The 24,838-nt window shown below is 33.8% G+C and overlaps 2 protein-coding genes and 1 long non-coding RNA gene across 12 annotated transcripts in view; 1 reads left to right on the top strand and 2 right to left on the bottom strand.

Annotated features, from left to right (window-relative positions):
- The window catches only part of LOC18593626 (disease resistance protein RGA2), an 81,189-nt gene that overhangs the window by 36,610 nt on the left and 19,741 nt on the right, over positions 1 to 24,838 (bottom strand). Inside the window, exons 4-11 of one of the 3 annotated variants that reach the window (XR_001928648.1) lie at positions 22,145 to 24,030; positions 20,556 to 20,814; positions 20,358 to 20,429; positions 20,106 to 20,235; positions 19,936 to 20,017; positions 19,774 to 19,834; positions 19,194 to 19,250; positions 18,638 to 19,066 (exon numbers count right to left, since the gene is read on the bottom strand). Coding sequence is in view for 1 of the 3 variants with exons in the window: in XM_018124437.1 (XP_017979926.1) it covers positions 22,161 to 23,456 (1,296 nt within the window). In the remaining 2 variants the exon portion in view is untranslated. Of the gene's footprint in view, positions 1 to 18,605; positions 19,067 to 19,193; positions 19,251 to 19,773; positions 19,835 to 19,935; positions 20,018 to 20,105; positions 20,236 to 20,357; positions 20,430 to 20,555; positions 20,815 to 22,144; positions 24,031 to 24,838 lie in introns of those variants that run through there. The other 2 variants (XR_001928649.1, XM_018124437.1) reach the window with 2 other exon arrangements.
- On the top strand, positions 2,763 to 3,080 carry LOC108662838. The gene is made up of 2 exons (XR_001928669.1): positions 2,763 to 2,880; positions 2,987 to 3,080. It is a non-coding gene; the product is annotated as an uncharacterized LOC108662838 (long non-coding RNA).
- Positions 8,538 to 16,191, bottom strand: LOC108662832 (putative disease resistance protein RGA1). Of its 8 annotated transcripts, XM_018124443.1 has the most exons (9): positions 15,866 to 16,191; positions 15,371 to 15,433; positions 11,026 to 14,442; positions 10,327 to 10,433; positions 9,833 to 9,983; positions 9,636 to 9,711; positions 9,400 to 9,505; positions 9,226 to 9,331; positions 8,538 to 8,929 (listed from the first exon to the last, which is right to left on the bottom strand). In XM_018124443.1, the coding sequence occupies exon 3, from the start codon at positions 14,436 to 14,438 to the stop codon at positions 11,049 to 11,051; it is 3,390 nt and encodes a 1,129-aa protein (XP_017979932.1). In that variant the 5' UTR covers positions 14,439 to 14,442; positions 15,371 to 15,433; positions 15,866 to 16,191; the 3' UTR covers positions 8,538 to 8,929; positions 9,226 to 9,331; positions 9,400 to 9,505; positions 9,636 to 9,711; positions 9,833 to 9,983; positions 10,327 to 10,433; positions 11,026 to 11,048. The 8 variants fall into 8 exon arrangements, with proteins under 8 accessions (XP_017979932.1, XP_017979927.1, XP_017979930.1 ...); XM_018124438.1 differs by having other exon boundaries at positions 9,400 to 9,711; XM_018124441.1 differs by having other exon boundaries at positions 8,538 to 8,925; positions 9,400 to 9,711.

Below are 24,838 nucleotides of genomic sequence, written 5' to 3'. Positions count from 1 at the left end.
GAAATCAAACATGGGAGCTTGTGAAACCACCTAAAGGCCAAAAAGTTGTGGGATGCAAATGGGTCTTCAAGAAAAAGGAAGGGATCCTAGGGGTTGAAAATGCTAGATTTAAAGCACGACTTGTGGCAAAGGGGTATGCACAAAGAGAGGGAATTGACTATAATGAAGTATTCTCTCCTGTCGTGAGGCATAGTTCAATCCGCGTGTTGCTTGCTATAGTGGCATATTTTAACTTTGAGTTGGAGCAACTTGATGTCAAAACAGCGTTTTTACATGGTGAGCTTGAAGAGCGGATCTACATGCAACAACCTGAGGGATTCGTTGTTCCAGGTATGGAAGATTGTGTATGCTTACTTAAAAAGTCATTACATGGCTTAAAACAATCTCCTAGGCAATGGTATAAAAGGTTTGATATGTTCATGGAGGCACAAGGGTACACTAAAAGTGTACATGATGGTTGTGTCTATTATAAAAGGCTTCCAGATGATTCGTTTATCTATTTGTTGTTGTATGTGGATGACATGCTTATTGCCGCCAAAAGTATGTCAGACATTGATGTTTTAAAGGAGCAGCTTAGTGGTGAGTTTGAGATGAAAGACTTAGGTGATGCAAAGAAAATATTAGGTATGGAAATTGTCAGAGATAGACGAGCGTCGAGATTATGTTTGTCACAAAAGAAATACATTCAAAAGGTACTAGAACATTTTGGAATACAAGATGCTAAGTCTGTGACTACCCCATTGGGACTACACCTAAAACTTTCAACTGGTTTATAACCACCACAAACGGAGGATGAGAAGGAGTACATGACTCGTGTTTCTTATGCTAATGCAGTGGGTAGCATTATGTATGCTATGGTATGTACTAGGCCTGATATTTCACATGCTGTTAGTATGGTTAGTAGATTCATGGATAAACCAGGAAAAGGACATTGGCAAGCTGTGAAGTGGATCTTTCGATATTTAAAAGGCACTATAGATATTGGCTTAGTATATTGCCTTTTAAATATCGAAAGATCCACTTCACAGCTTGCCAATGTCCTTTTCCTGGTTTATCCATGAATCTACTAACCATACTAACAACATGTGAAATATCAGGCCTAGTACATACCATAGCATACATAATGCTACCCACTGCATTAGCATAAGAAACACGAGTCATGTACTCCTTCTCATCCTCCGTTTGTGGTGATAAACCAGTTGAAAGTTTTAGGTGTAGTCCCAATGGAGTAGTCACAGACTTAGCATCTTGGATTCCAAAACGTTCTAGTACCTTTTGAATGTATTTCTTTTGTGACAAACATAATCTCGACGCTCGTCTATCTCTGACAATTTCCATACCTAATATTTTCTTTGCATCACCTAAGTCTTTCATCTCAAACTCACCACTAAGCTGCTCCTTTAAAACATCAATGTCTGACATACTTTTGGCGGCAATAAGCATGTCATCCACATACAACAACAAATAGATAAACGCAAATCATCTGGAAGCCTTTTATAGTAGACACAACCATCATGTACACTTCTAGTGTACCCATGTGCCTCCATGAACATATCAAACCTTTTATACCATTGCCTAGGAGATTGTTTTAAGCCATATAATGACTTTTTAAGTAAACATACACAATCTTCCATACCTGGAACAACGAATCCCTCAGGTTGTTGCATGTAGATCCGCTCTTCAAGCTCACCATGTAAAAACGCTGTTTTGACATCAAGTTGCTCCAACTCAAAGTTAAAATATGCCACTATAGCAAGCAACACGCGGATTGAACTATGCCTCACGACAGGAGAGAATACTTCATTATAGTCAATTCCCTCTCTTTGTGCATACCCCTTTGCCACAAGTCGTGCTTTAAATCTAGCATTTTCAACCCCTAGGATCCCTTCCTTTTTCTTGAAGACCCATTTGCATCCCACAACTTTTTGGCCTTTAGGTGGTTTCACAAGCTCCCATGTTTGATTTCGGTGTAAAGACTCAATCTCCTCATTCATAGCAGTTAGCCATTGAGAAGACTCGATACAAGTAATTGCCTCACGATAAGAGTAAGGCTCATTAGTCTCTACTTCTTCCGCCACAGATAAAACATAAGAATCAAAATCACGCTCCACACAAGTAACAAAATCATCAAACTTCTGAGGAGCTTTTGAAATCCTTCTAGATCTGTCTGTAGCAATGCTTCGTTGTTGTATATGAGATACTGATTCTTGTTCCTCTTGTGATTCATTTTGGATTTCACTGTCATCTTGCATTGTCCCAAGAGCATTGATTTCAAGCTCCACCTGCTTGTCCACTTCTTGGTCTGATGAGATTGCAATTCTAGACTTTATCCCATGAAGTAATGCAGACTCGTCAAAGGTAACATCTCAACTTACCATAAACTTGGGGGATTTCGGATCAGTACACCATAGTCGATAACCTTTTACCCCAGATGCATAGCCTAGGAATATGCACTTCTTTGCCCTCAGTTCAAGCTTACCATCATTTACACGAGCATAAGTAGGACAACCAAATATTCTCAATATAGAGTAATCAGCGGGTTTACCTGACCAAACTTCCTCAGGAGTCTTTAATTCAATTACAGTTGATGGAGACCGATTTGCCAAGTAGCAAGCCATGTTGATAGCTTCTGTCCAGAATACTTTAGATAAACCAGCATTAGAAAGCATGCATCTTGCTCTTTCAACAAGTGTTCTATTCATCCGTTCTGCAATACCGTTTTGTTATGGTGTTTTGATGACAGTGTGATGTCTAATGATTCCCTCATTCTTGCAGAATAGATCAAACTCACCTTTGCAAAATTCCAAACCGTTATCTGTTCGAAAGCGCTTGATCCTTTTCCCTGTCTGCTTCTCGATCAATGCCTTCCATTGCAAAAAGGTGGTAAACACTTCACTTTTAGCCTTCAAAAAATACGTCCATACTTTTCTTGAAAAATCATCAATAAATGTTAACATGTATAATGATCCACCTTTTGATGCCACAGGAGAAGGACCCCATAAATTTGAGTGGATGTAGTCTACTGTACTCTTGGTTCGATGTGTAGCAATGCTAAATTTCACTCGGTGTTGTTTGCCATAGATGCAATGTTCACATAAATCTATCTTCCCAGTCTTTTAACCACACAGTAAAACCACGTTTACTTAATTCTGTCATTCCTTTCTCACTCATATGACCTAATCTCATATGCCATAAATGTATAACATCATCATCAGGATCATGGGATGAGACTACAGAAGCAGTTCCAATAATCGTACTTCCCACTAAACAATAAAGGCCACCGGATAACTTACCTTTCATGATAGTTAAGGCTCCTTTAGATACCTTCAAGACACCATCTTGGTCACTATATTTGCAACCCTTCTTATCTAACAAACTCAAGGATATCAAATTCTTTTTCATTTTAGGTACATGTTTCACCTCAAGTGCCCTTACTATACCATCAAACATCTTGATTCGAATTATGCCAATCCCAACAACTGAGAGAGAGAAATCATCTCCTAATTGTACAGTGCCCAATCAACAGATTGATAAGTTGTAAACCACTCACGCCTAGGATATATGTGGAAGCAACAGGCCAAATCTAAGATCCATGTATCCTTCAAGTTACCATTAGTAACTACAAGAACACTATCAGCTTCATCAAAAGTATCAAAATCATCTTCAACTACATTTGTAGTATTTTTAGACTTATTGATCTTTTCATCACCCTTGAATTTAGTACAGTCTTGACGAAAGTGACCTTTTTTACCACAGTTCCAATAAGTCTTTCCTCTTGATCTAGATTTGGACCTAGATTTACCTTTTCTATCTAAGCCTTTCTCTTTACCTTTACCTCTATTTACAACCAAACCTTCTGCTTGATTTTCATTCCGAATATCACCAACTTTCTTCTTTAATTCCTTGGAATTTAAAGATGCCCTTACATCCTCGAAAGTGAGAGTGTTTCGACCGTATAGCATAGTATCCATGAAGTTTTCATATGATGGAGACAAAGAACATAAAAGAATTAGGGCTAAGTCTTCATCCTCAATTTTAATATCGATATTCTTTAAATCAAGAATAACTCTATTAAATTCATCAATGTGGGTATTAACAGATGTACCTTCACTCATCTTGAGAGTATACAATCATTGTTTCATATAAAGCCGATTCGTCAAGATTTTGATCATATAAATACTCTTGAGTTTAAGCCACATACTGCAACAGCAGATTCTTCATCCATGACTTCTCTTAGCACATCATCAGACAAAGCTAGGAGAATAGCACTATGTGCTTTTTCCATAAGGTCATCTTTCTCACCATCAGATAAATTTGAGGGAAGATGCTCTTTTCCCTTCAGTGCCTTCAACAGTCCTTGTTGCACTAGCAATGCGCACATCTTAACACACCACAGGTTGAAATCGTTTCTTCCATTAAACTTTTCAATCTCATACTTGGTCGACGAAGTTGCCATAGCGAGATTCAGATTGACCCAAGACCTTGAAGCTTTGATACCAGTTTGTTGAGAAATTACGGAATTGTCTTTAAAGAATTACCCAAGATCTAACCCAATCAATAGAATAAAGAAAGAAAGAAATCAAGCACACCCACAAGAACACAAGAATTTACGTGGTTCGGTCTTTTGATGACCTACGTCCACGGGCACAACAACAGAGAAAAATTCACTAAGAGAAAAATCAGGAGATTACAAGAACAGTCTCAAACTCATAACCCTTATCCCACGTACACCTAAATCACTCTCTCTAAATCTAGGTGATAATTATTCTTTAACCCATAGGGTCCTTTTATAGTATCAAATACAATAACCTTATCCTAATTTAATTAGGAATCTTATCCTAATAGAATTAGGAATTGTTATTCTAATCTAACTAGATTTAAAGACTATTTTGTAAGGTATACTAATTTAATTAGAATTAAACAATCCTAATTAAATCACAATTCAAGACTATCCTAACANTACAAAGTTCTTGTTGCCGAAGGAATTTTATCATATAGAATATGATGTTGAACTTCTCTTTGTAAATGATAACATCGAAATAGCTGGAAACTAACAGCATTTTGCGCCTTCTCTTGAGTTAATCATGAATTGATTTCTCGGTCAAGAAACATACAGACAAAGGCTACTGACCAATGCTGATTTTCAAAAGAGTCCAAGAAATTGGATTTTAAACTTAATTCCCAAGGAAATTTGTCTTTTTTCTGCTAGGAACGGAATTTTTATTGATCACCAATAATCAACAACTATAGCTAGATTGATTTTTGTATCTTCTTAGTTATAAACGAATTTATAAGACTCTATTCACTTGTTACTTTTACTATATATTTTTATTTTTAAAAATAAAAAATAAAAGCATGTTTGAATAAAATAAAATAAGTTTTTGATAAATTAAATATATATATGTAAAATATTCTAAATAACGAAATGGATCATTTTAGTTTATATATAAACGAATTAAATTTTGGTAGGAATGTGCAATGCAAATTGCAAAGGTGTGTGTTCATAATTAATCTTAGACTTGGAAATCTAGGTAGTGGCAAACAATGAGTGAAAGTGCCAAAGTTTTGGATTGAGTCAAGGTTGAAATACTAACAATTAGAATTCCTTAAAAAAAAACAATTAGAGTTTTATCTTCCAAATAAATAAATAAATAATATATTTTATTAACTATTGTCTTAAAAATACCTGTCAAGATACTATTTCAATATAAGATTTTCAATATATTGATTGAAAATATTATTTAATATAGTAAATTTAATAAGTTATTTTAAAATATTTGTTAGCTAAAATATGAAAATAGGTTCCACCTAATAGTTTTACCTTTGACAAATAACTTAGTCAAAACTATAAGCAGTTAAGCATTTGGCTCATTGGTTGTTGCATGATCTCTTGTCTAAAGAGAATGGTTCAAATCCCCTCCTCCAATTGAAAAAAAAGAAAAAACCTAGTAAAGACTATAAAATATAAAAAATGATCTCTTGTCTAAAGAGAAGGGTTCAAATCCCCTCCTCCAATTGAAAAAAAAAAGAAAAAACCTAGTAAAGACTATAAAATATATAAAAAAAAACCAAATTTGATGATAACTAGCAAGCAAAGGATCCAACATAATCAAATACACAAGAATTACCGTAGTTCAACTTAATTGTTTACATCCACTAAGATAAAGAGTAGAAGAGATTTTACAACAATGTAGGAAGATGAGGTTAGCACCCAAGTGTAGCAAATAGTAAATCCCAGAACAGTATCTCGAAAGTCTTCTCCATATGTACATTATGAAAGAACCTTTGTGTTTAGGTCCCTTTAACGGTTTGGGTTAATTAAGTAAAGGGCTAAAGATTAGAATTGAAGCCACTGCTCAAAGACCTCCGAGAATGGCCAAGATGGAACTATTTACATGACTTTGCAGAGTTAAACAACAGAGATGCTTTTGTTCTTTGAGTTAAAAGAAAAGTGGGAAAATGAAGGAAAATAAAATGGAAGAGTAGCTTTTGTTGAGTTAAAAGAAGAGCAAGGCACAAAACAAACAAACTCTTGGGATAGTAGAGATGATAGCAGAAGATGCTCAAATGGAAACTCTATGACGACAAAGTAATAAGAGTACGTATAGGAAAAACGAAAATATATTGACAACTTGGGTCAAAGACGTCCCATGTGACTTGTGAGTTTCCCAACTAATTAATAAACAAATATTATTCTCTTTTCTTTGATAATAACCAGCTACAATACGACGAGACTAGGTATAGGAAATTTGGAACAATAATATTTAAATTAGGAACAATGGAAATATATTGGCAACTTGGTGATTAATAATGAATTGGTTATTAATAAGAGTAGGGGTAGGACATTTGGAAATATATTAGCAACTTGGCTCGACGTCGTCCCATTGAGAAAGCTATTTCCATACATTGAGAAAGTTTGTTTTTATTTATTGTTTTCCAGCTATAATCAAAACATTGTTAGAGATCCTTTCATTTCACAACTTCCATGCAAATCAAAAGCTTGCCTCCATGATGTTTTGTAGGCAACGGTAAGTTGCAGAAAACCAAATATTTTGCAAAAACTAAGCTAAAAAATGTTGAAAAAAGTGCAGTCAATTGTTTTTTCCTTGTGATGGGGAAAACTTTGGTCATTTGTAGCCTCATTAAGCATAATATTTTATTCATGATTAAATTGAACACAATATTATTACCTCCATTAATGGAGATTACAATGTCATCAAAGAAGTATTATTAACTAAATTCTCTCTCAAAGAAAAAGATAAAGGACAGAGGTACTCTATTGAAGATAATTTTAATTCTGTAAAATTGGCTTTATGTTTGTGACCTTAAACATAATATAATATCTTCTCCATAAGATTTTCAAGAAATTGAATTACTTATATGAAGCATAATTTTTCCCAGAATTTTTTTTTTTTTTTTTTGAAAAGAACCCTAACCAAAATTTACCATTATTCAAAATGAAATTAAGTTCACACTTTTAATTTTTTTTTCTTTGTGCTCCTACCCAAATGGGATATGAAATCGTTGATGAACTTTTGAATTATTGATCTCTTTATTTTTATCATTTTTCAATTATTTTTATGTATTTATTTCTTACCTATTTTGTTGATTTACATGGAAAGCATTTGATTCTCATTGTAAGTAAAAATTACTATTATTATTTCATTAAGGGCAAACAATTAGATCCCTATTTATGATTCTTTTGCAATTAAGCATTAGTTTTGGCACCTTCACCTTCTCAGTTTATGCCAATATAACCATAGTTTTGTACCCGAAAGGAACTGTTTTTATTCCATCCACTGTTTATACCAATACTAAACTCATGTTGCTACCATTGATCAAGGCAGCAGATACATTTTGATATGAATAGAAATAAAATCATAGCAAGGCTGCAGCAGGTAATGGTTTTCGTTTTCCAGTACATTCGATTAATACAGCAAATAGAGATTAGCCTTTTTTCTGTCAAATGCTTAGATCCATGAAAATTTCGAAATACAAAAGGGAGATATGAATATGTAAAATTCCACAGATTTGATCTTTGCTTGAAGGGATAAATTACTGTTTTTATTTATTTTTATGGCTTTGCTAATAAATCACTGTTTATATAAAATTATATTTATGGATCTTTGGCTTATGTCAAGTTATATAATAAAGAGTATGATCGAGTATTATTTACATTTTGTGTTTTATCGAAAAATTAATCCGTTTTGAAAATGTGTAGCTTCAATTTTATAACTTTTCTTAATCTATTAAAATTGAAACATTTATGATAGTTTCACTTGATACATTTTGGGATAAACCAATAACATTTACAATATCATCGTGAAATATATAAAAATGGAAAACAAAGCAACTCAAATTTAATGGTAAATAACAAAGTAAACAATCATGTATAGCAAAAATAGAAAAAATTTACATGATTTATCTTAATTTATATTCATTACAAGAGAATTGACTACATTTTAAGGAAATTCTTTTAGATTATCTTGTCGAAAAAGCAATTACTTTGACAAATAACATAGCAAAAAGTATAGATGTGAAATCAAATCAAATTTGATGATAAATAGCAAACAAACAATCCAACATAATAAAACACACAAGAAATTACGTGGTTCAGCTTAACAGCCTACATCCACGGTTGAAGGGTGGAAGAGATTTTACTATGAAGCAGGAGGTTACAATAGCTACAGAACCCAAATGTAGCAAATAGTAAATCCCAGAATGACATCCCAAAAGTCTTCTTCATATGTACATTATGAAAGAGGTCCCCTTAAAAGTTTGGGTTAATTAAGTAAGGGCCTAAAGACTAGAATCGAAGCCATTGCTCAAAGACCTCCAATCAAAGCCAATCAGCTTAGCTCTCCAGGCACTTCTCCCAATCACTCGAGCAACTACTTAGCAAGGGTTGGTTGACTCCATTCATAGCTAACTAGTCAAAAAAACCATTGTTATAAAGAAGCATTGAGGATAAAGATATGCAAAAAAATAAGAACAAAAACTAAAGAAACTATAACATATAGAATCATGTCTGCAATAGATAATGCCTTGAGAATAGCTGCATTTCAAAAATGGCTGGAAGGGAGTTGGCGGGCATGTCATTGGCATCTCTTCTTTTTGTATGGAAAACAAAAATCTTAAATGTTGGAGCAATGCAAAAATATTGAGGATTCTATAAACAGCACATTCCTCATATATAATATAGCAATAAATGAAAAGCCAATTAACCTTGAATTCAAGATCGTTAGATCAAGGCTCACTTCTTGATAAGAGAAGGTGAAAGAGTTGCATGTTGTGCAGTCGTCGTTACCCAAAAAAGAAACCAGAGGTCAAGCTGTTCAATTGTTTTCATCAGTTAGCCTTTGTTGAATTTAAATACTCAAAGCAAAATTTAACTCTCACATAGATAGTGATGACACTGTTGAGAGTAAAGCTTCCAATCCATCGATTCTAGGACTCTACTTCACAATGGCATTGGCAAGTTGAAATCCATATGTACTCTCTCAAACTATCAGAAAAAGTCCATAATCCCAGTAAAAACATGCAGAAAGAAGTGTGAAGTTGGGTGTTAATTAATGGTTTCCCTACTGAAAGCAAATGAAATTGGTACGACAAACGGAATAAATGGAAAATTTTACCATTAAAAGTTTTTCCTGGTTTCAATTCAACACCTATTCTGCTCTGGAAGGAAATTAGGCAGATCAAATCGTCCACCTTCAAACAATGAAAAATTGTTTACCATCCCATTATAAACACGAAGAAAAAAGAAACAAATGATGTTAGTATATTCCTTACGAAAGCATGTTCCTACAACAAGAAGAGGAGGAAACATTACCGATAGCAATATCTCGTCATCACAACGGATACAGCAGGAAATGTACAAGCAGACTTTCACATTATTTTCTACTATTACTATCTTTCTGCTCAAGATTCTTGTAAAGATAGGCCCTCTAACAAACTTGTAGTTGCAAATCCCCAGAGATACTCTAGAAAAAACAATATTCTAAGGTTAATACTTAATTCCATCTGCTAGTTGAAAGGAAGAGGTTATAGTATTAGCCACTTCCTCGAAGAGAAGATGGAAAAAAGAAGAAATATATAAATCCGTAAAAAGGACTCTCACTCTCACACCTCATCAGCTCATTTCACCAGTGTTTCAATTATTTAGAATCTCTTTGATAGAAGCAATCTGTCTGACGATCCTTGTCTATTTAATTTTGGTTTAGTTTCTGAAAAGATATGGCATGAACATCTAACGTAGTCTCATTGTATAAGAGATGATTTTGCGTTGATTAATGCATAAAAATCAGGGAAAGTGAAACTACTTACAATAATCTATTCATGAACTCCATTTTGTACTTATGTTAACATAATAAGTAAAAACTGCTGAGAATATCTGAATCACATCAATCTCCTCCGGATACAGATTAGCATCACTGAAAAAGGTGAAAGGAAACATTTAAAAGATTGTTAGGAATTGATATGAAAAAGTGAAAAATCAGAATAATTAGATAACGTTAGTACATTCATACTGCTGTATTTTTTTTCTAAAATTTGTCTGTGCAAGAATATAGAATTTAATGCTTTGACAATAAGTATGCAACCTGTACAAGGGTTCCATCAAGAGCTAGTGAGATCCTAAATGCTTAAACTTTAAGATTATAATTAAAGAATGAGGGATTCAAACAAGGAAAAAGTTCCCAATTGCTGTGAAATACTAGCAAAGCCTTGACTTCAAGTTATGTTCAGTTCAAAGTCCTTTCACTCAACGTATTAGTAATATTTTACTTAAGAAAGGAAAATTTAAAGTAAGAACAGAAAAACAAATAGTATTGTCAGTCCACGTAATTAGAAAGAAATAGCAGAGTCTTAATTAAATCCACTTTTGCATTGACGAATTATTTTACCGACATGGATTACATGCATAGAACAGAGTATAAATCAGCCAACTCCAAGAAAATAAAAGAAACAAGGAATTATCAGATAAAGGGAGAAAATATGAACAGAGGTGAAGAAAAATATGGTTACCTAGACTGCATCATCATCTTTAATCAATTGCCTTCAATATAAATATAAGGGATGTGAGCAATGTGAGGCCAGTGGATTCCGGTCTCCTTTTTACATCTTTCCGATAACTGGGGACATCCGATGATTGACAAACTTCGTAAGGAGGTAAGGTGTTGTATCCCTTCTGGCAGGTACTGTAATTTATCACAACCCCGTATGTCAATTGTTTTCAGGGAAGTGAGATTAGGGATCCAATTTGGCAAAGCTTTTAAATTAAGGCAATCTCCAACATGTAATTCTTGTAAAGAGGTAGGTCGATGAGTCCCTTCTGGCAAGTGATGTAATTCAGAGCAACTCTGAATTTCGAGTGTTTCGAGAGAAGTGAGATTAAGAACCCAGTCCGGCAAAGCCCTCAGATTGGGGCAATTTTTAACACACAATTCTTGTAAAGAGGTAAGCTGATGCGTCCCTTCTGGCAAGTACTGTAATTCAGGGCAATTAGAAAAGCTAAGCGTTTTGAGAGAAGTGAGATTGAGTAGGAACTCTTCTGGCAGAGCTTCTAGATCATTAATGTCAATAAGAGTCAGACACTTCAAATTGGAGAGAGGAAGGGTAGTTGAAGAGTAAGAAAGACAAGTAATCTCTGATGATGATGATGATGCTCCTTCTGATGTCATGCTAGCCTTGGTCATCTTCATCTTCAATGTTTCTTGCAAAGGCCTTATGCTAGTACCTTCCAAAGTCAAATCTTGGTCGAGAGATGGAAACAACGGCATGCTGGTTAAGTTCGGGCAATTTTTGATTTCTAACTTGGAAAGGCAAGGAAACCACGACAGCTCAACAGTTGAACCTTGGTTCTCATTCTTTGTCCTCCACCATCCTTTGAGATTGGGACAGTTTCGGATCTTAAGTTCCTTAAGCGATGTGAAGAATGATGCTGTTGGCAAAGAACGGTCATATTCCTTCCCATCATGATCCGCCACGTGTTTTAAAAGATGCAAATTATCAAGAGTAAGAGACTTGAGAGATGAAAGATGATCCAAGGGAGGCAATGTTGCTACGTGTTGAACCCTCCAACAATGTTCTATTTTAAGTTTGATTAAATTATTCAAGTAAGATAGCCACGTCGAAAACCTTGCCCCTTCATACCCGAACACAGTGAGCTCCTTCAAATTTGGATGTGGCTCAAGATTATCCAGCAACAACTCATTCTTTTTATTGTCTCCCCTTATATTGGGTCCCCACTGTAATCGCAAAGACTGAAGCCGTTTCTTCTCCCTTAAAATTGCCTCCATTGATTCTAATTCCACATTCCTCACCATATCCAAGTTTTCAATTCCCAAGTGGTTTTCAAGGTCATTTAGGTCTCTCAATTCATTCAACGTGGCTGCAGTTGAGAAACTCTTTTCAACAGTGTTTACAATAAATCTATCCAATCTTCGTAGGGATGTCAATTCCCTTAACCCTTCTGGCAAGCACGTTAGTTTTTCACAAAGATCAAGCTCGAGATATTCCAAACTAATCAATTGTTGTATATGCTTTGGTAACTTTTTAAGATTACTGCAATAATAGAGTAATAAAGTTTGCAAATGGTGCAATTTGGCTATTGCTTCTGGAAGCACTTCCATCTCATAATTACCAGAAAGATTAAGATATCTCAAGTGCTTCAATTTACCAATTGAGTTTGGCAATATTCTAAAGTTCCTGAAACTCAAATTCAATATGCGTAAACAATTGAATTTTGAAAAATTTGCACATCGAATGAATAATTCCCTTGAAATGTCTGACCGAAAATGTAGAGTCCTTATCCCTTTTACTTTCGACAAATGTGTGAAAACTTCTTTTTGGATATTTGTATGTTCCCATTCTAATATCACATGACGGACACCTTTTGGAAGTTTTTCTTTGTCATCTTTCATTGAAGAAAAACTACTTTTTGCAACTGATAATGCAAGATCATGGATAAGATCATGCATTTTACAACGAATAATATTCCCATTCTCATCTTTCACCTCTTCTTGAAAAAATGACCTTGACAATAAATCATTAAAGTATTCATCACCAATGTCTTGTATATTCTCATTTCTGATCTGTGATTGAATGTAACCTTGTGCTCGCCATATTAGGATCAACCTGTCTTTAGGTATGTTGTAGTCCTTTCGGAGAATTGAACAAAAAGCAAAACATTGTTTTAAATGACTTGGTAGGTGAATGTAACTCAATTTTAACACCGGGATAACACCATCATCTTCTTTAAGTAACTTCCATATTTCATTTTCTTGGACAAACGACCAGTATCTTTCATTAGGATTTTGTCTCATCAAACCTCCTAGACATTTGATAACGAGAGGAACTCCTTTGCATTTTTGTGCAACATCTTTTCCAATTACTTTAAGCTTTGGATCCATCTGGCCTTGTCCTTCAAATGCCACTTGCTCAAACAAAGTCCAAGATTGATCCTCATTGAGACCTTTTAAAACATGAGGACTGTTGAGCCCCATAATAGATGCAACATTCTTACTACGAGTTGTCACAAGAATTTTGCTTTCTGGAGCACCAAACACTAGATGCTTTGAAAAATTATCCCACTTTAAATTGTTTTCATTCCATACGTCATCCAACACAAGTAAATATCTCTTCCCTCTTAAATTTTCTTCAAGCCTCTTCAAGTAAATATCTAGATCCAAGTCATCTATTTTACTATCTCCCAGCGACTCCAAGATTTTCTTGAAAATTATACAGACATCAAATTCTTCAGAAACACACACCCATATTCGTGGATTAAAGAGATTTTTTATTTCTACATCGTTATAAACCGACTGGGCGAGCGTAGTCTTTCCCAAACCTCCAAACCCAACAATGGCAACAATATTAGAGATGCTGTCACCATGATGATGCTTCTGAAGCAATGATTTTATAACGTGCTCTTTATCTTTCTCTCTCCCTATCATTTCTGGTCTCACCTTTGAGGCAGTCTTCCTGTTAGTATACTTAGCTTTCATATCTGTTGCAACTCTCGGACTCAAGTTAAACTTAGAAATATCAGCTGCAATTGAGTCAAGCCTCTCTATAATCTCCTTAATTCTAGGACCCATCTTAAGACCAAATACCAGAGGGTTTGAGGATGAAAAGAACTTGCGCACCTGTCTCCGAGCAAGCACCTTCTGGCGGAGGATTGCATAGTCGAATTCGTCCAGTAGGTCGTCTGCATCGTATACAACGTCTTCCAGTCGACTTATCCAGTTCTTCATGGCATGGCTGCTCTCCTGCTTCTCCTCAGCATCAAGAAGGACAGCGTTTATGGTGCTGAGAGTCCCTTGAAGCTTCTCTAGCTCCTTTTTCAGCCCAAAAATCAAGCCAAGATCTTTCCCAGCATTTAACACGAACTTGGACAAGATGTTACTGACCGCCCCATATAAAATTGACTCCGCCATGGATCTACCAATTGGTTGAAATGAATCTAAATCAGATAACAGTGAAATGCGAGCAAAGTAACACGATAATGAAAGAGACAGTGAAATTTAGTTAACAAGAATTACTGTATGTAACAAGTAATATTATAATATCTAAACTCCAAAATCTTAAATTATGAAAACAAAATAAGTTTTCATATCTGTAGCATGTTTGAATAAATCAAAATAAGTTTTTGATAAAGTAATATTCTAAATAATGAAATGGATCTTTTTAGTTTTAATATAGTTTTACCATTTATTTACTCTTTTACCTTTGCCATTTACTCATTTTTTAATTAATTATGATTTTACTTTTCTATCATTTATTTCTCACTTAACTTATTAATAAATAAAAAAATTAGTTGTAAAAAAAAGTAAAAAAAAAAAAAAACGATGAAAGGAAGCTTAAGAATATTTTTTAAAATTTTTGGTAGGCACGTGCAATGATATTTGATTCATATTTTTATTTGATTCTGCGTCCATGATATTTCTTTCATTAGTTATTAAATTTTTTTAATATTTATTTTAAAAACTATACCAATTTTTATATTTGTTTGTTAATGATATAGTATCATTTGATAAACTGACTATGTACAAAAACTATTAGAATCGGTACATCAAATATAAATCTTTTTTTGTTATTCAATTTCAAATCCGTAGAGGAAGACCAGGGCCCAAAATCTTTTGTCTTTTGGAACTGTTGGCCTCACCTTTTATTTTTTTTAATAAAAAAATTCTACTGCTAGTAAAGTAATATTAATATCTCAAACTCTAAAATTTTAAATTATTAAAACATGTTGTATATTTTGATTAAAGATCACTTGAAACTTTCATAAAATAAAAATCTTTCTGATTTTAATTTTAACAAATAAACAGTTTTACAGAGAGAAAAAATAATTACAAAAGTACTTTACCTTTATGAAAATGTGGATCACAAGAGAAGGGATTGTTGATCTACCAACTTGAAAATTAAAAAGCTGCAGATGTAAAAATTCTTATCACTCGTCATGTGTATATTAATTAAAAATATTTTTTCATATTAAAGTAAAAGCATAGTATTATCATTCTGTAAAATACTTTCTCAAAATATCCATAAATGTCTGTAAAAATGAAAAAAATATATGAATATTTATAATAATTAAAAAATTTAGAATGAAATTCCCGTATATGTTTATTCATATAGTTTACATATTTTAAAGTCATAATATTAAAACTATTTCATATGAAAATGCGACACATAGTATATTATTAAATATTCATTGGATTAAGAAGAAAAGAAGTAAAGTACAAATTAATTAATTTTATTTTCCAATTTAAAAAATAAGAAGTGAAATTCAAAAATGATAAGAGAAATTGAGCACATAAAAAAATTAAATATGGAGAATCTAATATTTTTTATTGAAACTTACCTTAATTGAGATGAAATTACTTCACCAACTCCAGAGATCCGGAAACCAGAATTAAGAAAAGGAAAAGTAGTTAACAAGGATCAAACAAAACAGTTCTCTTTTTTTTTTTTTTTTTGGCAGTGTTAAAGAACGGAGATGCTTTTCTTCTTTGAGCTAAAAGAACTGTGGGAAAATGAAGGAAAATAAAATGGAAGAGTAGGTTTTGTTGAGTTCAAAGAAGAGCAAGGCAGAAATCAAACAAACTCTGGGGATAGTGGAGAGATAGAAGAAGATGCGTAAATGGGAACTCTAGGAAGAAAAATGGGAAAACATTGGCAAGTTGGGTCAAAGTCGTCCCATGTGAGTGTCCGCACTAATTTTATTCTATTTTCTTTGATAATAACCAGCTACAATAGGACAAGAGTAGGTATAGAAAATTAATAAACTTTGACTGATTCTCTCTCAGATGTTCTGTTAAGGACTCTGCCTGCCTTCAATTTCCAAATGTAGGCAATTGATGAACTGTTTCTATTCCAATAATTCATATCTTTATTTGGTTCTGCCTCCATGATGTTTTGTAGGCAAAGATAAGTTGCAGAAAACCAAATGTAGTGATCATCTTGGCTTGTGTCTTGGTTTTCCTTGTTCTCTTTTTTGTTCTTGTTGTCCTGGTTTTTATAATTTCAATTAAAAAAATGACCAGCATTGAGAAAAACTAAGCTAAAAAATGTTGAAGAAAGTGCAGTCAATTGTGTTTTCCTTGTTATGGGGAAACCTTTGGTCATTTGTAGCCTCATTAAGCATAATATTTTATTCATGATTGAATTGAACACAATATTATTACCTCCATTAATGGAGATTGCAATGTCATCGAAGAAGTATTATTAACTAAATTCTCTCTCAAAGAAAAAGATAAAGGACGGGAGGTACTCCATTAAAGATAATTTTAATTCTGTAAAATTGGTTTTATGTTTGTGACCTTAAACATAATAATGTCTTCTCCATAAGATTTTCAAGAAATTGAATTACTTAAATGAAGCATTATTTTTCCCTAAACAATTTTTTTTTAAAAGAACCCTAAACAAAATTTACCATTATTCAAAATGAAATTAAGTTAACACTTTTAATTTTATTTTTCGTTGTGCTCCTATCCAAATGGGACATGAAATCATTGATGCACTTTTGAATTATTGATCTCTTTATTTTTATCATTTTTCAATTATTTTTATGTATTTATTTCTTACCTATTTTGTTGATTTACATGGAAAGCATTTGATTCTCATTGTAAGTAAAAATTACTATTATTATTTCATTAAGGGCAAACAATTAGATCCCTATTTTGATTCTTTTGCAATTAAGCATTACTCGGTAAATTTTCTTATAGTAATGAGTAATGAGCTACCTCATTGTTGCCTGGCTAAATCATCGTGGACAAATTTTCGTAAATGTCCACTACTTTTACCTTTTAGTTGTTTGACAGTAAGGCACTTACCACCATTAATAGAGACTGAATTCTCAAGGAAGAAGTATTTTGACCAAGTCTCTGTCAGATGCTCTGTTAAGGACCCTGGTTGGCTTTCCAGGAAGTGTTACGGCAAGAGGATGGGACTTGCATGGACGTAAGTGCAAGACAAGGGACCAAACATCATTTAATTTCACGGAGCTTCACTTGTTTCTTTTAAATAAATGAAATTTTAACTAATGCAAAATTGACCTTACGTGTTTGCTCCTAAATCAGTGACAGTACAGGACACTATTATTTCTCTTCATCGCCGAAATAGTTGCTCTAGTTTAGAAGCACCACAAACAATAAAGAGACTTCTCAGTTTATTTCTAATTTGGTTTCTGAAAGCACTGGTTTGTTACCAATACAATCCTAGCTCTGATCAACCTGCCATGGCTGTTTCTGCCTTTGGCAGTGTAAAATGCTGGAACAGTTTGTATTCCATCCACTGTTTTTGCCACTGGCATTGATGATGATGTCCTAGCCAAAGGCTTTAAAACTCATGTTACTACCATTCAGAAGATCAATGCTGGTCATCATGTTTCAGTAGAAATAAAATCATAGCAAGGCAGCAGCAGGTAATGCTTTTCATTTTCCAGTACATCTGAATACAGCAAACAGAGATTTGCCCTTTATTCCATCAAAAACTTATATCCATGAAAATTTAGAATCTGTAAAAATTGATGGATTTGATCTTGCTTGAAGGATGAATTACTGTTTTTATATGTTTTCATTGCTGTGCTAATAAATTACTGTTTATATGAAATTTTATTTATGGATTTATACCTTATGTCAAGTCATATAAATTAAGCGTGTGATTGAGTACTATCTACTTTTCGTGTTTTGATGACTAATGGAAAATTTTAAGTAAAAAGTATTTTTAATGAACACCATCTGCAAAGTTGTAGTGACATTTATCCAAAAATTAATCTATTTTGGAAATGAGTAACTTCAATTTTATAACTTTTCTTAATCAATTAAAATTGAAAGGTTTGCTATATTTTCACTTGATACACTTTGGGATAAATCAATATCTTTTGTAATAATATAATGAAAATTATAAATACAGAAATGAAGCAATCCATATTTGATAGTAAATAACAAAGCAAATAATCACGTATAACAAAAATACAAAAATTTACATGATTTATCTTAACCTATAGTCATTGCGAGAGGATTGACGAGATTTTAAGGTAACTCCCTAACATCATCTTGTCGAAAAAGCAATACTTTTGATAGATAATGTAATAAAAAATATAAATGCGAAACCAAACTGAATTTGATCATAATTAGCAAGGGAACAATTTAGTATAAAAAAACACGCGACAAATTACGTGGTTCGACTTAATAGCCTACATCCACAGTCAAAGGGTGAAAGAGATTTTACTATGATGCAGGAGGTTACAGTAGCTGCAGCACCCAAATTTAGCAAATTGTAAATCCTAGAATAGTATCCCAAAAGTCTTCTCCATATGTCCATTATGAAAGAACCTTTGTATTTAGGTCCTCTTTAACAGTTTGGGTTAATTAAGTAAAGCCCTAAAGACTAGAATCGAAGCCACTGCTCAAAAACCTCCAAGAATCGCCAAGATGGAACCATTGACATTGATTTTTGAAAGAAGCAAACGGGTTTTCCAACCAGCTTAGCTCTCCAGGCACTTCTCCCAATCACTTGAGCCACTAATTAGCAAATGTTGCGAGACTCCATTCACAGGTAACTAGTCAAGAAAAACCATTTTTATAAAGAAGCATTGACAAGATATGCAAAAAAATAAGAACAGAAAGTAAAGAAACTTTAACATATAGAATCATGTATGCAATAGATACTGCTTTGAGAATACCTACATTTCAAAAATGACTGGAAGGGAGTTGGCGAACAAGTCATTGGCACCTCTTCTTTTTCTATGGAAAACGAAAATCTTAAATGTTAGAGCAATGCAAAAGTATTGAGGATTCTTTTTCTTATCTTTATTAGAATTTTAGTACTTTAAGTCTTTATTTAGGATTAGAATTACTATTTGATTAAGATTTATCTTAACTATTATAAATAAGTATCTTAAGTAGAAGATTATGATTATCATCTTTTGTTATTTTGAATATTTATTCAAGAGGTTTCTTTGAAAACCCAATTATCTTTTTTATTGTTCCAACACAATCAACCCTATTCTAACCCTAATTGTTGAGTTCTAATTGCCCTAAACCTTTCGACTACATCACAACCAGCTCAGCTCCAGACTATTCTCCCAATCGCTCAAGCCATTACTTAGCAAGTGTTGTTTGCCATCATTCACAAATAACTAGTCTAAAAATCCACTGTTATAAGCAAGCATTGAGGAAAAAGATATGCAAAAAATCAAGAATAAAAACTAAAGAAACTATAATATATAGTCATCACTTTTGCAATAGATATGCTTAATGAATATACCTGCATTTCAAGAATGCCTCAAAAGGGAGTTGGTGAGCAAGTCATGACACCTCTTATTTTTCTATGGAAAATGAAAATCTTATAACGTTATAGCAGCGAAAAAATATTCAACATTCTACGCACAGTAAATAATATAGAGCAATAAGTGATAAGCTAATTTACCTTAAATTCAAGTTCGTTAGACCAAGGCTCACTTCTTGGGAAGGAAAGGTGAAAGAGTCGCATGCTGTGCAATCGTTGTAATCTAAAAGTACACCAGAGGTCAACCTGTTAAATTATTTTCATGAGCTAGCCTTTATTGAATTCAAATACTCAACGTAAATTTAACTCACATAGAATTTCCATCAAACTGTAACATAGACAGTGATGACGCTGTTAAGAGTAAAGCTTCCAATCCATGGATTGCAGCACTGTTCTTCACAATGGCATTTGTAAGTTGAAATCAATACGCACTCTCTCAATCTATCAGAAAAAGTCCATAATCCCAGCAAAGACATGCAGAAAGAAGAAGTTGGGTGTTAACGGATTCCTTATAGAAAGTAAATGAAATTGGTAAAACAAACCAAATAAGTGGTAAATTTTACCAATAGAAATTTCTCTTGGTTTCAAATTAACAACAGTCTGCTCTGGGAGGACATTAGCAAGATAAAATCATCCTGCTTCAAACAATGAAAAAATGTAATCATCCCATTCTAAACACGTACAAAAAAGAAAGAACTGATGTTAATATATTCTTTACAAAAGCAAGTGCCTACATCAAGAAGAAGAGGCAGAAACATTACCTATAGCAATATCTCCTCATCGCAACAAATACAGCAGGAAATGTACAAGCAGACATTCAAATTAGTTTCTCTTATTACTAGCTTTCAGCTCAGGAGTCTTGACTGGAGATAGGCCCTCTAACAAACTTGTAGCTGCAAATTTTCAGGGATAGTCACTCTCACATCTCAGCTTATTTCACCAGTGTTTCAATTACTTAGAATCTCTGTGATAGAAGCAATCCGTCTTGCGATCCTTTTCCATTTAATTTTGGTTTTACTTCTGAAAAGATACGACACAAACATCCAATGTTGCCTCATTGTATAAGAGATATTTGCATTAATCAATGCATAAAAACAGGGGAAGTGAAACAACTGACAATAATCTGTCCATAACTCCATTTTATACTTATGTTAAACCGAAGAAGTTAGGAATTGATATAACAAAATGAAAAATCAGAATAATTAGGTAACATAAGTACGTTTATCTGTTAAAAGAGTATAAAATTTAATGCTTTCACAACAAGTATGCTATCTGTACAAATTATAGGCGAATCAATGTACCAACTTGGATTACATGCATAGAACAAAGTATGAATCATTCAAATCCAAGAAGAAAAATAAAAAAAAAGAAGGAATTATCAGATAAAGGGAGAAAATATAACATAGGCGAAGAAAAATATGGTTACGAATGTTCACATTAAATTTTGGTTTTGCTTCAGTAAAGATATGACACAAACATCCAATGTTGCCTCATTGCATAAGAGATGATTTTGCAATGATCAATGCATAAAAACAGGGGAAGTGAAACAACTGACAATAATCTATCCATAACCCCATTTTATGCTTATGTTTTTTTTTTTCTTTGGAAAGTTTTGATTTTATTGATATTGTCAGATCAAAAGTCTATAATCTAATCAGTTAAAGACTCTCTTTGGCATTGTAACTCTACTGATAAGATAACTGAACAATTAATTACATCAACACTGCACAAAAAGCTTTTGACAACCTTTTACAGAAAACCTAAACTTTTGGTCAACTTAAACAATATCCTCCAAACACAGATTAACATCATTGAAATAGGTGCAAAGAGACATTTAGATATAACAAAGTTAAAAATCAGAATAATTTGCTAACTGAGTACATTCATACTGCTATAATTTTTTTAAATTTGTCTATATAAGGGTATAAAATTTAATGCTTTGACTATAAATATGCTATCTGCACAAGGGTTCCATCAAGAGCTAGTGAGATCCTAAATGCTTCAAATTTAGGATTATAATTGAAGAATGAGAGATTGAAACAAGGAAAAAGTTCCCAATTGCTGTGACATACGGGCAGACTTTTGACATCCAGTTTTGGTCACATTTCACATTAGTAATATTTAACTTAACAAAAAAAAAATTCAAAGTAAGGAAAGAAAAAAGAAATCAATATTGTTAGTCCAGTTAGAAAGAAGTAGCAGAGAATGGATTAAATTCACTTTTGCATAGTCGACTTGGATTACATGCATAGAACAAATTACGAATCATCCAAATCCAAGGAGAGAAAAAAAAAGGAATTATTAAGTAAAGGGAAAAAATATAAATAGAGGTGAAGAAAAATGTGATTACCTATATGCTATGATCATCATTGAATCTGTCGCCCATCAATTATAATAGATGGGATGCGAGCAATGCGAGGCCATAGGACTCCGGTCTCCTTTTCACATCTTTTCGACAACCGGGGACATTCACAGATTGACAAAACTTGTAAAGAGGTAAGGCCATCTATCCTTTCTGGCAAGTCTTGTAATTGAGGGCACTTACAAATCTTTAGTGTTTTGAGGGGAGGGATAAAAAATGATATGCGATTCAGCAAATCCTCCAGATTAGGGCAATTTTGAACATTCAATTCTTCTAAAGTGGAGAGGGAATGCCTCGTTCTCCAGAAGCTTAAATCAGGGCACCCCCGAATTAGAAGTGCTTTGAGAGAATGTGTGGAAGAACTGAGATTAGGGCAATAATCAACCATCAATCGTTCTAAAGAGGTGAGGCTTTGCATCCCTTCTTGCAAGTACGGTGATTGAAGGCACTCACATATGTAAAGGTCTTTGAGGGAAGTGAGATTAAGTATCCAGTCTGGAAAAGCCCTCAAATTATGGCAGTCAACATATAATTTTTCTAAAGATGTAAGCCGAGGCGTCCCTTCTGGCATGTACTGTAATTCGAGGCACTTCCAAATTTGAAGTGTTTTAAGGGAAGTGAGTTTGAGTATCCAATCCGGCAAAGCCCTCAAATTAGGGCAATTTTCAACGGATAATTTTTTTAAAGAGGTAAGCTGATGCGTCCCTCTTGGCATGTGCTGTAATTCAAGGCAGTTCCAAATTTGAAGTGTTTCAAGGGAAGTGAGATTGAGTATCCAATCCGGCAAAGCCCTCAGATTAGAGCAATTTTCAACCAGCAAGTCTTGTAAAGAGGTGAGGCAGCTCATCTTTTGCGATGGCAGCGATTCCAATTTAGGGCAATCTTTCAATCTTACGAATGTAAGAGAAGCGAGATTTTGTAGGAACTCTTTTGGCAGAGCTTCTAAATCCTTAATCTTAAAAAGAGTCAGATGCTTCAAATTGGAGAGAGGAAGGGCAGTTGAAGAATAAGAATGACAAGTGCTCCCTGATGATGATGATGCTTCTTCTGATCTCATGCTAGCCTCGGTCATCTTCATCTTCAATGTTTGTTGAAAAGGCCTTATACTAGTACCTTCCAAAGTCAAATCTTGGTCGAGAGATGGAAACAGCGGCATGGAGGTTAAGTTTCCGGAATTTTGGACTTTTAACCGGAAAAGGCAAGGAAAGCAAGGCAGCTCAGCGATTGATCCTTGGTTCTCATTCTTTGTCTTCCACCATCCTTTGAGATTGGGACAATTATAGATTGAAAGTTTCTTAAGGGACAGGAAGAATGGTTCTCTTGAAGTGGAGCAAGGCAAGGAAAAAGAATCTGCCACGTATTCTAAAGCATCTAACTGGTCAAGAGAAAGAGACTCGAGAGATGAAAGATGATCCAAGGATGGCAGGTGTTTTAAAGCATTGGAACGATAAAGACTGAGAGACTTGAGAGATGAAAAATGATCCAAGGGTGGCAGGTCTCGACAATTCCAAAATTTGTTTATATCAAGTTGGACTAAATTAGTCAATGAAGATAGCCAACTCGAAAACCTTGCTCCTCCATAACCGGATACCTTCAGCCCTTTCAAATTCGGGTGTGGCTCAAGAATATTTAACAATGACTCATCCTTTTCACTAGCCACTGTTGTTGGAGAGAAAGATTCCCAAGATAATTGCAAAGACTGAAGTCGTTTATTTTTCTTTAAATTTGCCTCCTTACATTCTAATTCCACATTCCTCACCTTTTCTAAGTGTTCAATTTTTAAGCAGCTTCCAAGGTCTAGGTTACTCAACTCATTCAACGTGGCTGCAGTTGATAAATTGTCTTCAACACAGTTCACAACAAATCTGTCCAATCTTTGTAAAGAAGTCAATTCCCCTAACCCTTTTGGCAAGTACTTTAGTCGGTTGCAAGAATTAATATTGAGATATTCCAAACTAATCAATTGGCGTATATCCCTTGGTAACTTTTCCAGACTGCTGCAAGCATTGAGTAATAGAGTTTGCAAATGGTGCAATTTGACTATTGCATCTGGGAGCACTTTCATCCTTTGATTAACAGAAAGATCAAGGTATCTCAAATGCTTCAATTCACCAATTGAATCTGATAAAATATCAATGCTCATCCAACTTAAATTCAACATACGTAAACAATTGAAGTTCGAAAAAATTACATTTCGAATGAATAAATCCTTGAAGAAACTTGTTTGAAAAAACAGAGTCCTTATCCCCTTTATTTTCGACAAAATCAAATCAACTTCTTTGAAATATTTTTCTAATGACACGTGACGGACTTCTTTTGGAATTTCTTCTTTTTCATCTTTCATCCAATGAAAATGATGACCTGTTACTGATAATGCAAGATCATGAATAAGATCATGCATTTTGCAAAAAATATTCCCTTCCATATCTTCCTCCTCCTCTTGAAAAAATGATCTTGACAGCAAATCATTAAAGTATTCATCACCAATGTCTTGTATATTCTGTTTTTTATTCCCTAATTGAATGTAACCTTGTGCTCGCCAAAAATGAATCAACTCATCTTTATATATCGTAGAGTCTTTTGAGAAAAGCGAACAAAAAGCAAAACATTGTTTTAAATTACTTGGTAGCTGATTGTAACTCAATCTTAACACCGACAAAACAACATCATTATTCCAAATTT

The sequence above is a fragment of the Theobroma cacao genome, chromosome 7 (assembly GCF_000208745.1).
Source record: "Theobroma cacao cultivar B97-61/B2 chromosome 7, Criollo_cocoa_genome_V2, whole genome shotgun sequence".
Taxonomy (NCBI): Eukaryota; Viridiplantae; Streptophyta; class Magnoliopsida; order Malvales; family Malvaceae; genus Theobroma; species Theobroma cacao.
This window is presented reverse-complemented; position numbering and strand designations above follow the sequence as displayed.

Excerpts from the sequence above, each read along its gene's own strand:
- LOC108662832 (XM_018124438.1), bottom strand. The coding sequence starts at position 14,438 with ATGGCGGAGTCAATTTTATATGGGGCGGTCAGTAACATCTTGTCCAAG.